Below are 13619 nucleotides of genomic sequence, written 5' to 3' on the forward strand. Positions count from 1 at the left end.
AGTAGCTTAATTAGGGTTTTTTTTGCCTTCTTTTGGATCAAGAATAGGAAGGTTAGGTAGAAGGGTTGAACTTGATGGACTTAGGTCTTTTGTCAACCTTATGAACTATGTAACTATATGTAACTATGTAAGGTAAGAACCATCTACTTCTGTCTGTTTATTCCTAGAAACCTAATTTCCATCCAGATAAACCGCTTTTGTGTGTGTGAGCAAACTGTAAGGTTACACACTGCTATCCGTCAGCCTTGCCCTACAAATACTCCTTTAACCTTTGAGTGCTGAGGATCAGGCTTCATGAACCCGATCACTGACTAAAGGCAGGGATCTAATTTTTCAGAAGATGCTGATCAGCTACAGACGGATCGGTAGGTTTCCCTTCGCCTAAATGACATGTTGTGTTTATAAGTGAACACAACGCACCTGTCTTTAACGGAGGTCTTGCGTGTTCTTGAACATGCAAGTCGTCCACCGAGAGAGGTAGAAGAAGGATGTCCATCGGCTTACAGCTTTAGAGAAGCATGGAGCCCACCTGCACCTCTCCTCCTTACTCCATACCCTATACTGCGGGATGGAAGTTGTTTAAATGAAGCGCTTTAAAAAAACAAATACCCTACTTACTCTCCTACCTCTACATCTCCCAGGTATATGGGGACGAGATCCATTCAATGGACCCCTTGGGTGCCAAGAAGGCGGACAGTGAAAATCAAACACTATCACAACTCTCATAGATTAATATTGAGCAGCAAATAACATTTGTATCATATAGAGTAGACAGTCTTACTGCAAACATGGGAAACACTTGTTTCTTTATTTTCACACAATGGAAATTCTAACTCAGGTAAAAGTAGAAACAAAAAAGAGAGACTCAAACAAAAGCCAATATTCTGTTTTTTGTAGGTTTCATAACAAAGATTATGAGATAAAGGCCTACGCCAAATGGTGTAATAAGATGTATTTCATCATTATTTGCCTTCAATGAACCGCTAGCCCAGAGGTTATCTAGTTATTGTTTAAAGGGGGTTTTGTCTTTCTCAATAATACGGGCATTTTCCCATATAAAGGGCACCCTGGTTCTGTGAGCGGGACACCTCGGACAGATCACTGGGAGAGACCAGTAAGTGTGCGGACTTTTAACGTCCGCCATGATTTTTTTGCATTTAAGTATTTAAGCTGTGTTTATGATTTTTTAAAATCTAAATCTTTTTTAAAAATGCAATTCTAAGCTCTCTATATATTGAGAAAATCTCTCAGGAGTGCCATAAAATCCATAAAATTATTTTTTAATTTATGGACATTTAATTATTTATGATCATTATTCATTGGCAATAAATAGATATGCTACAATGTAGCAGTCAAATATCACAGTGACAGGACCTGGGAGATCATCAGTATCAGTAAACTATCAAACCAAGTTTTTCCTCTATCCCTACCTTGAGTTTACAATGCTCGCTTATACTCTCATTTACTTTCGTATGTATGGCTGATTTCCTGATGTTTTCTTTTTTTTTTCAGTAAAATGAAAGTCCTCCTCTTTGTCACTTTGAGCACCGCTCTGCTATGTACTTTGGTCTTAAGTGACCACGGCGGAAGCCATGACGATGATCACAATCATGACCATGATCACGATCATGACCATGATCACGATCATGACCATGATCACGATCACCATCATGACCATGATCATAAACATAACCAAAGCCACTCTCACCACCATCACTGCGACGGCAATTATCACCACCATCACGGTGACGGCAATTATCATCACCATCACGGAGACGGCAATTATCACCACCATCATACCAATGAATCCATGGCTTGTTACAGAATTGCCAAAAGCAATGCCAATTTCGCCTTCCACTTTTTCAATCAGATAGCATCAAGGAACCCTACCGATAACATCTTCTTTTCCCCAGTAAGTATTTCCATAGCCTTCGCTCTGCTTTCCAAAGGTGCTCGGTCTAAGACTCATGACCAAATTATTGAAGGACTTGGCTTCAACGCGTCCAAAATTACAAAGGAGGAAATTCATGCAGGATTCAAGCATCTTCTGCACGTACTCAATGACCCCAACAGCGAACTACAACTGAACAGTGGGAATGCCCTCTTCATAAACAAAGAGAGCAAGCTGCTCCAGACCTTTTTAGACGACGCAAAGAATTTTTATGAGTCTGAAGCATTTTCTACTGACTTCCAAAACACAGAGGAAGCGAAAAAACAGATCAACAGTTATGTAGAGAAGCAAACCAATGGGAAAATTGTCGATCTGCTTGACAGTGTTGACAAGGATACAATTTTAGTTCTTCTTAACTACATCTATTTCAGAGGTAAGAAGTAAAACCCGAGAAGAAACTATATAGAAATACTCAATCAGGCATCACTATTCATATAGATAACACAACAATGTTAGCAATCTTATTTATGTTGTAGACCTTTGAAGACAATATCAATGATAGCATTGCTTAAAAAAATGATAGATTTATTGGTAGTGAGAAAATTAAACATAAGTATTATATGATTTGATTTTTTGTTTTATTTTGATTAGGAAAGCTATTTGGAAACAGTCAGCAAGATGATATTTAAAACATATAAAAGGCTTCTCACGCTGATGTGTAGGGCTTTCAGCATTGCCATTTCAGTTTGTATAGGGCCGGGAGTAACCCATCAGCCGTTGTTTATAGCAATGCAGCATTGGTTCAGTTATGGTCCATTAATATGGCTCTGAACGCATATCTCAGTAGGTTTATAGTCCTAATGAGTTAGTAATTGTAAGGAAAATCATTGTTCAATGCTTGTATGGAAGTCTCCACTTTCTTGTCGAGTGTTCCATCCTTTATAACTTTGCTTTGGTCGCTATGACAGTATGACCACTTCCAAACTTTGCACCAAAGGTTTTTTACATCACCCTCAATCTATTATCCTCGTTGATTGTGACAATCATTTACAGGAGGTCATCATACATTCAAAGACTGGGCATGTACTTTGAATGTACCTGTCCTAAAATATCTAAATATATATATATATATATAAACCCAGTTCCTCCCAAGCAAACATTCTTTCTTGAAGTATAACAAAATATAATTAATACATTTAAAATCTTTATTTTTAAGGGAAGTGGGAAAAACCTTTCGAAGAGGAATTTACAAAGGAAGGCGACTTCCATGTTGATGAGAACACAGTTGTGAAAGTCCCGATGATGCACAGGACAGGCATGTATAATGTGCTGTTAAATGAAAACTGCTCCGTGGTGGAGATGCCATACAAAGGCAATGCCTCCGCGCTCTTTATTTTGCCGAAGGAAGGACATCTCCGAGAGATTGAAGAGAGTCTTGAGAAAGCAGCCATCAAGAATTGGAGGAAAACTTTGTGGCGTCGGTAAGGATTTTTTTTATTGGTCGATTTCTCTGATCCGTGATTTACAACGTCGCTCAGAAGTTACTGGTAGTTATCGCTAAGTAGCTCTTATTTAAAAAAAATAATGTTTAATAAATGATATAAAATAACATTTAATAACATTTAAAAAAAAAAAACTTTTTTCAATATACTTTCAAAGTAGTCCTCAAAATTATAGCTTTCAATAAGTGCCAGTGAAGACGCTTCTAATCGTTCTATGGATGAAGAGACTCTTCATGTTGTACATTTTCTTTCCTGTCTCTCCTAGGTCTGTGATGTTAACATTCCCCAAATTTTCAATTTCTGCAACTCTCGACCTTAAAAACGAATTTGAAAAGCTGGGTGTGACAGAAGTCTTTTCAGACACTGCCGACCTTTCTGGAATGACAGGTGAAGCTAACCTGAAGCTGTCCAAGGTACGTTCATTTTTCATTTAATATTTTAAACCCTTCCCATGGATGTAAAATAAGTCATTACTCCAGCATTACTCCAGCATCTAGTCCTGTCCCACATCCGTTCACAAGACAGACCCCATCAACAAGCGAGTCAAGCACATAAGGGATCCATTTACGGTATAAACCTTAAAGACTAGACGTCTGCGCACCTCTACGTGGACGTGCAAGTAAAACACACTCCCTACAAACCACACTTGCCAGCTCCCTCATGGACGTTGAGAACCTACAGTTGGATATTATATGACGTACATCCCCACAAACCTGCTCAATCTTCTGTTTGTTTCTCTGTAGGCCGTTCATAAAGCTGTACTCAACGTGGATGAGAAAGGAACAGAAGCAGCAGCCGTAACAGGCTTAGAGATTATGCCTACGAGTCTTCCTCCGGCAGTCAAATTCGATCATCCTTTCCTGATTGTTATAGCAGATGACATAACGCATAGCGTTCTGTTTTTGGGAAGAATTACCAACCCTGCAAAGAAGTAATATTTGTGTTGTGCCTTTTGTTCGCTGAATAAAATATAATTCTGCATGTTTGTTTTTTTTCTCTTGACATCTCGGTGTCACCTAGATTTGCCTTTGACACACTTACCAATATCATGGACGGTCTTTGTGTTGTGTAACCCAAACTCATTGCCCCTCCACACCGGGCATTTGTCATATAAAGGGTTGTGTCATTTATTATCCAGAAACAGACAGGTGATTTCCAAGCCTCCAGACTTTATGCCCGGTTCCAGCCACTTCCCACCACTTATGGCATCCAGTTGATGGCCATTCACCAAGCCCTGGAACCTAAGGGCTATGGCTGGTGTTTCCAGCTCTGACATTAGCCAGTTAAGACAATCCCAAAGTCATTAACACAAATAATGTAGCCCTAAAAGCTAAAGCAAGATAAATGGTTTTGACCCATTCTGGTGTCCATGCTGGGCCTACATTTATCCCCCCAAAAAACTCCAAAAATATTACATAGATCCCATACCAGGCAATTGTAAAGTAAATGCTGGCACGATCGCTGTCTATAAGCCTGGTGTTAAACAGGTAGACAGCTCCGGTGAAGACGTTTAAATACTACTGAACATTAATATCATGTGGGATAATAACACTTGGCCACATCTTGTAAAACAATTATGAAACGCTTCAAAGTAAAGGTGGTTGAGCAAGCCAAGTCCGACCGGTTTGCCAAAGATAAATGAAGCCGGAGACACTGCTTGTGTGCGGGGACCCAAATCTGGGAGAACTTTGTTGTTTGTTTAAGTGTTGTGTCTTTTTAATTTCTTTTTAATTAAAGTTTTAGGGCTGTAAAACACTGCGATCTGTTTCCAAACAGAAAATATTCTGCAAGCTCCAAGAGTAATTGGAATACTTTGTGGTGGGGGGGGGCATCAGATAGTTTATATTTTGTATGCCGATAACAGAGGAACATTTAATTTCCAGAAACAGGGGATATTAAACTAGAGGGTCAGAGTTGTACTTTACTTGGAGGGTGGTAGATAGGTGGAATAAGCGGTAGAGGCTAAACTGATGAGGGCATTTAAATGTACATGGGACAGGCATATGGTTCCTGAATCTAAAAGATAAGACCAACGACTGACTAAGGTCTGAGTCTTTACAGCAGGGGGGAAAAAAACGCACAGGCAAGATTGGACCAAACGCGTCTTATCTGCCAGCAAAATGTTGTGTGCAGAATCCAATCAGACTAATTTGCTGCAAGTCATTTAAATACAGGAACTATCAGCACAGTACGATATATCACATGGGACGGAACACAAATATTTACTTGCCAGCAGAGTTGCATTCCTATCCTGTTTCCCTTCCCATCATGCTTCTGCATCCAAGCGATAATTATCTAATATATTTTCTGCTGCCCCAGTCAGACCACAATTTGCTTAAAATCCAAGCAGGAATAGACAGGTAGGCTGTGTTTTCTCTAATTCCTTTATATGTTTTAACTGTTACTGCACTTTATATATATATATATATATATATATATATTATATATATATATATATTAAATATAATTAGATATTTATATATTTATATTGAATATTTATATTTTGCCCTAGTTTTTAGATTATTTGACCTTTTTGGAGACCTGTTTTTGGTGGAACTGTAGGTCACTCATCCTCCTGGGTGATCCAGTACCCCTTACTCTTCACTGGATTATAAAGAGTGTTACACATAGCCTTATCGCATTATATGTTCTTCACAACCTTCACTGAAAGGTAAGAAACAAGACAGTATTAAAAACAAAACAAAACAAAAAAAGCTGTTGGGTTTAAGGACTGGATTCACGTGCAACATGCTACACGGTATGGATAATACCGGTATTTTAGTCTGTTGCTGGATAAATACTATTATAAAAGATATTTATTTATTTATTTTGTGTCCCTTACCATAAGTCTGTCCTTTACTGCTTTTTAACGATTTTACATCATATTTTTATAGTTTTAGAATAGATGAATGTAGGAAGTTGACCTGAATGTGTTTCGAATTATAAATTGGTGTTAAAAATAAAAGTATTGGTCCATACCACGAGGATCATGCACTATTCAATATATGATGAGTAAGCTGTGCTGCAACAAGTGTGCGCTTGGACGGACAGAGCAGAGGGAAGCACGAGCCAAAGGTCAGGGCAGGCAACGTGCAAACAGATCCAAGTCCAAAAAGTAGAAGCACAGAGGAAGAACACAGAGGATCTGGGATGCAAGCCAGGGTCAATAAAACCGGTCCCACGGCGTTCAGACTAGATAAGACTAATAAAACAAGTAAAAGAGCATCCCAAGGATTTCTGCTGGAAACGAGGCAATTTATTCACATCGTGGGTATCGTAATAGAAACTCGACCTTCCAGCCCCCCTCTGGGGCTTTTATCAAGAGACGTTTTATCCCCCTCCTAGGGGCTTTTATCAACAGAAGTCCCCAGAGAGGGGCTGAAACATCCAATTTCTATTATGATGCCCCTCGTTGGGGTGCTCTTTTATTTTCTTATAGATGGACATTGGTTTGAAGGTGAATCGGGATCCTCAAAGTAATTTTAATATTAGAGAAAGATAACCCAAGCAAAAACAGAATTTGGTGAAAAATGTCATCTTGGTGACATTTTGTTCCTGATCGTAGGCAATACAGCGCGACATGCTAAATGTTTTGTATTTTGTAGTAATAGCTTCGTACTTTTCGTACTAAAATAGTAAAAAGCTAAACAATTATTTACTGTTCTGCAAACTTAACCCAGAGGAGCACACGGCGACTACGTTTACATTTCATCACAGAATTTCAGAAAACTATTATTTGAATGTCAGCCTTACTTTTTCTTTTATTACTATCAGATTGAGAAATCATCTGTTAAAGCAGTGCAAATAACCTCCACGTTTCATAAATTCTACAGCTCAAAGGGCTAAAAAGTTAGAGAGAAGTTCAAATGGAAAGTTTGGTTCTGTTTCTCGCACGTATCCTTTTTTTAAAAGAAATTAAGAAATTTGAGATCACCCGCGCTACGCCTACTCCAGCATTCGGGATGTAGATTCATTATTAAGGGGTTCTTTCACTAGAACTGAGTTGAAATTCTAATCTTGGGTGATATTTTCTTGCTGGCCACTGACCAGGGATCCAGTCCACGGTGAGTCCCGCACTCCTGTGCATCACCCAAACTAGCTGTACCCCAGTTCTGCACCATTGCTGGCCCTCAAGGCACACACACACACACACACACCAGCACTGACCCTGACCTGAAGCCAACAAAAATCTGTAGGGAGACAAATCCTTGCAGCAGATTCAGGCAAAAGAGGTCTGAAGTCAAAAAGTTTCTTTCCGTCCGACCTACACTTACCTGAACCTCCGAGCACTGTGTATGTTAATGATGTTCCATGCGCAATGAAGCAACCTCTTATGAAGGCTAAATCATGGGTTGTGATTTAAACTCTATACCCCAAACATCCCTAGGCTGATCCTATAACTCCGTATCCTAATCATTTCCCATATACCCAAGCAGCCCTGTGTAATACTAAATACCCAGCAAGCGCTAACTACCCGCAAACATTAAACTTACCGGGAATATATTAAGATACGGAGGGGCAGCCCAGGTCTAAGCTCACCACCCTGACCTACCTACGCTGATCCCTACACTGATACAGACTTATGGAAGAATAGCTAGTAATCTATTACATGGAATTCTAATTTTATGGCTTTTCTACATTTTAAACGAAGGCCAAAGTAGTTTGCGCTGTAGATGATTTAGATGATTCATACTAAAATTGTAGAACGTCAAAGTAAAGAAGACAAGTTACAAATCAGCAAGTAAATTATTGACAGTTCTGCAAATTTAACCTAGAGAAGAAAAAAAAAAAAAGACAACTAAGTTTACGTTTCATCAGAGAATTTCACAGAATGAACTCTATTGATTTAGCATACTATCAATACTAGATTGTAACAAACGATCAAAATTGATTGAGAAACAATTTGTCGGGCGGTATAAATATCCTCCACATCAAATAAATCACACATCTGAAAGGGCTAAATGGTACGAAACACAAAAGGAGATCCAGAAGAAGTTGTGGGTTTCACTGTAGGTAAGTAACCTTTTCAAAGATATGAAAAATGTGAGTTTTTAAAAAAAAAAAAAAAATTCTTTAAATATAAAATATGTTTAAATGTAAGATGCAATCAGATGAAGTGCTCTGCTCCTACCTCGCTAGCCAGTATGTGAGTCTATATGGTACATATTGATTATTAGGAGGGTTCTGTCACTAAAGTCAGAACTTTAGCTTAAGATCCTTGACTTGACTCGTTATTTATTTATACTACTTTGGGAATTAGCTTAACCCTCACCAATGTTTTTAATTGTTCCTTTTCCTTGGCGTGACACAGCTCTTTCCTGGTTCAGATCCCACCTCTTTGACCGTTCGTACCGTTATCTGTTTCCTGAAGGCTAAGTTCTTGGGCCTCTACTATTCTCCATTTACACCTCTTCCCTTGGACAAATCAAATATACCTTTGAGTTCCAAAACCACCTTTACGTTGACAACATCATTATCTTAATTTTCCCTCCTGACCTTTCACCTTTTGGGAATTGCATCATGGATGGTGTCCCATTACCAAAAGCTTAACATCTCAAAGACTGATCTTATGGTTACCCCGCCACCCCCTCTGTCCACAATTCCTGTCATCTCTATCACTGTTGACAACTCCACCATCCAACCAACAGACCAAGTTCACTGCCTTGGTGTCACACTCCACCATGGTCTCTCCTTCATTCTTCACACTCTCAGCCGGCATCCTAATTCTGCCATCTGATCGTCCAACAACTACAGATCATCCTGACTCAATCAACTCCCTGCCCAAGCCATCCTCTCCTTCTGTTTCACTTTCCCTCAACCACTGACTAGATTGTAAGCTCGCAAGAGCAGAGCCCTCTTCTCATTTTGTACCAGTTTCTTTGGGATATTAAATTATTTTACTGACTAAGGAATCTGCTGGCACTATATAATTAAATGTAATGTAATGTAATGGAGTCTGCAGGTGAGTTGTGATGAGTTTAACATTTGACCAACCCCAAGGACCTTCTCCTGCAAGAAGAGCTGCCTCAACCCTATATAACACATAGCTTAAATCGTGCCATTTCTTGAATGTGATCTCAGTGATTAAACTATACATTATACAAGGAGAGCTGCGTCCTTACCATGGGAGAAACCCATAGGGACTGGCCCTTCGTAATGCATTTAGAGGTCTATGGCGATGTTTCAACTCAACTGCAAACTCCCAGTTTAGTGAATAACCCATACGCTAACCTTGAATATTAAAATACCCCACAGGTCGGTCCTTGCTGAGAAGAAATGAAGTACTTCCTTTACCTTGTATTATTTATTCCCGTGACATTTGCATCAGACCATGATGTAGACGGTAACGCTGAGGTCGCAGAGAGAATTGCAAAAATCCGAAAAGAATTATCGCAGGCAAATATAGGATTTGCCGTCGGCTTGTATAAGAAAATTGTTTTGAAAGACAGCGAATCGCAGCACAACCATTTTTTCTCGCCCGTTAGCATTTCTAGTGCATTTTCTATGCTGTCTCTTGGGGCCAAATCAGCGACCCACAAGCAGATTACGGAAGGCCTACACTTAAACCGAACGCAACTGAATGAGAGAGACATACACGAGGCGTTTGAGCATAATATCCGGTCTTTAAATCAACCAAAGGATGATCTTTTAGTGAACATTGGGAATGCCCTCTTCTTAGACAAAAACATGAGTCTCTTGAATAGTTTTGAAGAGGATGCTCAACGTTACTACAACGCGGAAATTCTGACCGCAAACTTCAAAAATATAGAAGGCGTTGAGAAGCTCATCAATGATTACGTGCAGAACAAAACGAAAGGAAAAATAAAGGAACTGGTAAAAGACCTCGATAAGAGAGCTCTGATGGTCGTGGTCAATTATATCCTCTTTAAAGGTAAGGACGGATTAAAGACTTAATGTTATATTTCATAGTTAATACTTTATTTGTATGAATATAATTTAAATATAAATATTTTACAGTATGTTGTGCATTAATATTAAATAAAAATAAAAATAATGCAAATTCTGCAGAATGTCCTCTTTAGGTACCTAAATGTGTTTTTTATAGACTAAAAGATATTGGGTCTTAATTTATATTTAAATTTGGTATATTTTTTATAAATTATTAGATACTCCATTAAAAAATTAAGTACGTTTTTTTTTTTAATAATATGAAATTATTTTGATTTGATTGATTTTAATTATTTTTAATTTCTGTGAAATCTTACAAAACATTGAATATCCTGTGCATGGTCATTTGGATAAATCTAAATGTTCTAATCCCAATCCTCATGCCAATCTTATCTTTATTTACTGAATTTATTCATTATATGACCTATTTTCAAGTAGGAATTTGAAACTTGGCATGATATTAGGCGAAAGTGAATTCAATGCAGAACATGAAAGATCCAGCTCCATTAAAAACGTATCTATGGAATCCTATGCATCCTGATCTAACCAACTATCGACAGATAATGTTTCCATTTTATTTTATACATTTTAGGAGAATGGATAAATCCCTTTAATCCTCTTTTTACCCAAACCCATAATTTCTCCGTGGATGAAAAAACTAAAGTCAAGGTTCCGATGATGAGTCGCATTGGCCTCTATAAAATCCTCCTGGACCCACAGCTCCCGTGTATAGTTATTGAGCTTCCTTACAAAGGACAGGCTTCTATGCTTCTCGTCATTCCAGAACTGGGGAAAATTCACGAAGTAGAAGAAGCTTTATCACCAGAGACGATATCAAGGTGGAAAAATTCAACCAAACAAAGGTACAACCTAATTGTTACATACATGTATCTATAACGGTATGACTAAAATAGAAAAAAGTAAACAATCAACAAAGGGAATTAAGGATTGTAATTATGAGGATTGTCTAAATGAGGTCTACATAGTCTAGAAAAGCAACATGGAAGAAAAGACATAAATATTAAGATCTGTATGGAATTCCTCTTACAGACCAAACAGTTAACAAGACCCTTTTACTTGAGAACTGATAAACTGTGATTGTATGTGACGGTAGATGCACTCATTACTAGAAAAGCTCTAAAATAAAATATATACGCAATACTAAATATGTTAGAAAGCTTGAATTCAATGTATTATGTTGGAATTCCACCTCGATAGTATTGTAATTACATGGCTACATCAAAGAACATAGCGTTCTTCATTGTCTGTATTCACACTATATGTGTCTTGACTATCATGGCTTCTTTCTTCGCTCAGGATTATCGATCTGCGTGTGCCAAAGTTCTCGATCGGCTCTTCTATCGATCTGAAAGAAATCATCAGTGATATGGGAATGGCGGATGTTTTTAGCATCTTGGCAGATTTCTCTGGGATTACGTCCGATGTGAAACTCGTGTTATCGAAAGTGAGTTCTGAGAGAGGGAACTACACAAAGGGTAGACAACATGGCAGCATTTCAACAAGGGCAGGGTTAGGGTTCTGTAAGGTAAGAATGCTTTCAAAAATAGACAGTTCAGTCGTTTATTTTTATCACTTAACAAAATACAAAGTGAGTGAACAGAAGAAGAATCTAAATCAAATCAATATTTGGTGTGACCGCACTTTACCTTCAAAACAGCATCAATTCTTCTAGGTACAAAGTCAGGGATTTTGTAGGCAAAAAGTTATTAAACAATTGTACCAAACAGGTGCTAATGGCCATCAATTTAATATGTAGATTGAACCACAATCATTGATTAAAGCAGAAACAGCTGTGTAGGAGGAATAATATAGGGTGAGGAACCATCCAAACTCACTAACAAGCTCAGGCTGCTGAGGACAGTTTAATGTCAAAAGTCAGACATCGTGGCAAGACAGAGCACAGCAAGCAACACGACACAAAGTAGTTAGAAAAATGCAGATGAGGTACTGATGAGTTTAAATTAGAAATATTTGGTTGTAGCAGAAGGCGGTTTTGTCGCCAACGGCTGGAGAACGGCACAAAAATAAGTGTTTTTAGGCAACGGTGAACCATGGTGGCAGTTCCTTGCAAATTCTACATTTCTGTTAATGGAGTTGGGGAGTCGGTCAGAATGGATTGGCTCCTCGATGCTGAGACAAACCGGCAGATACTTATCCATCGTGAAATGTGTACAAGTCCACCGAGAAGAAACGATGTTGCTTTGAAGGCAAATGGTGGTCACGCCAAATATTGATTACATTTTGTCTTCTGTTCACTCACTTTGCATTTTGTTAAATTATAAAAATAAATGAATAGCATGTCTGTTTTTAAAACCATTCTTATATTTGACACTTGGCCCTAACCTTTGCCCAGTACTGTACATATGTACAAGTCCGTTAACAATAGACAGATGATGGTGAAGAACATGTATAGCCTTGCCATCCTCACAGTGCTCGTACCTAACTGCTTTTCCTCGTGGAGGATGACTTTTAATATCACCCTCCATGAGTACATTGAATGCTCATCAAGCTCTTATTATTGACTTTTTAGGCTGTCCACAAAGCCGTGCTAGATGTTGATGAGAAGGGAACAGAAGCAGCTGCAGCCACTGAAATCGAAGCTGTATTCACAGCATTGTTCCCGACCCACAGAGTGGATAGACCATTCCTCCTGATGATCTGCGATCAGGAAACCGACAGTATACTCTTCATGGGCAGGGTCATAAATCCAGTTGAGAAGTAAAAGTAGATTACCAGCATCCTCTTCACCAGGACCCCCTGGAATTGACATTATCACAAATCCTACAAATATTTGAAAGAATAGATTTTAAACTCTACTGAGCAAGATTGTCTTCTTCTTCTTCTGTACCAAGATGTGTTTTTTATTTCATTGTTAATTTTTCATATAGCTAATTTGAATTGTTTCTTGGTATTCCATTATTTAACAATACGTGTAATAATAAAAAATAAATAATTCCTAAAAAAAAAACAAAAAAACAATTAAATTTGATGATTCTGTGATACTTGTGTAAAGATTTTTTTTTTTTCTGGAAATTCCTCTTAAATCTTTAGATCCAAAATTCCTAGAAGAGCTGTGGATATTACCTGTACTAAGATGCCGAAAATCCTAATGAAAGAAAATGACTGTTTGGGTTTAGCTGTATAATCGCTGCATTGAAGTATGTCTGACTTCCAAACTTTATTTCAGTCAACGTGTTAATATCTCCACTGATATTGCTGATGGAGACTCTAGACAATCATCGTCACTCAACTTTAAAATAATATCTTTTCCCTTATTTCCAAAACTGGGTAATTTT

The 13619-nt window shown here is 38.2% G+C and overlaps 2 protein-coding genes across 3 annotated transcripts; both read left to right on the plus strand.

Moving 5' to 3' along the window:
- The first annotated feature begins 1081 nt into the window (after positions 1-1081).
- Positions 1082-4374, plus strand: LOC128505362 (alpha-1-antitrypsin-like). The gene is made up of 5 exons (XM_053475732.1): positions 1082-1114; positions 1513-2324; positions 3108-3372; positions 3659-3806; positions 4137-4374. Exons 2-5 carry the CDS (start codon positions 1517-1519, stop codon positions 4326-4328), a joined length of 1413 nt encoding a protein of 470 aa, XP_053331707.1. The 5' UTR covers positions 1082-1114; positions 1513-1516; the 3' UTR covers positions 4329-4374.
- Positions 4375-8251: 3877 nt separating this feature from the next.
- LOC128505363 (serine protease inhibitor A3L-like) lies at positions 8252-13111 on the plus strand. 2 transcript variants are annotated; one of them, XM_053475733.1, is made up of 5 exons: positions 8252-8406; positions 9649-10285; positions 10895-11165; positions 11620-11767; positions 12854-13111. In XM_053475733.1, exons 2-5 carry the CDS (start codon positions 9670-9672, stop codon positions 13043-13045), a joined length of 1227 nt encoding a protein of 408 aa, XP_053331708.1. In that variant the 5' UTR covers positions 8252-8406; positions 9649-9669; the 3' UTR covers positions 13046-13111. The 2 variants fall into 2 exon arrangements, with proteins under 2 accessions (XP_053331708.1, XP_053331709.1); XM_053475734.1 differs by having other exon boundaries at positions 8271-8402.
- Positions 13112-13619: the final 508 nt, after the last annotated feature.

This window comes from Spea bombifrons, chromosome 9 (assembly GCF_027358695.1).
Source record: "Spea bombifrons isolate aSpeBom1 chromosome 9, aSpeBom1.2.pri, whole genome shotgun sequence".
Taxonomy (NCBI): domain Eukaryota; kingdom Metazoa; phylum Chordata; class Amphibia; order Anura; family Pelobatidae; genus Spea; species Spea bombifrons.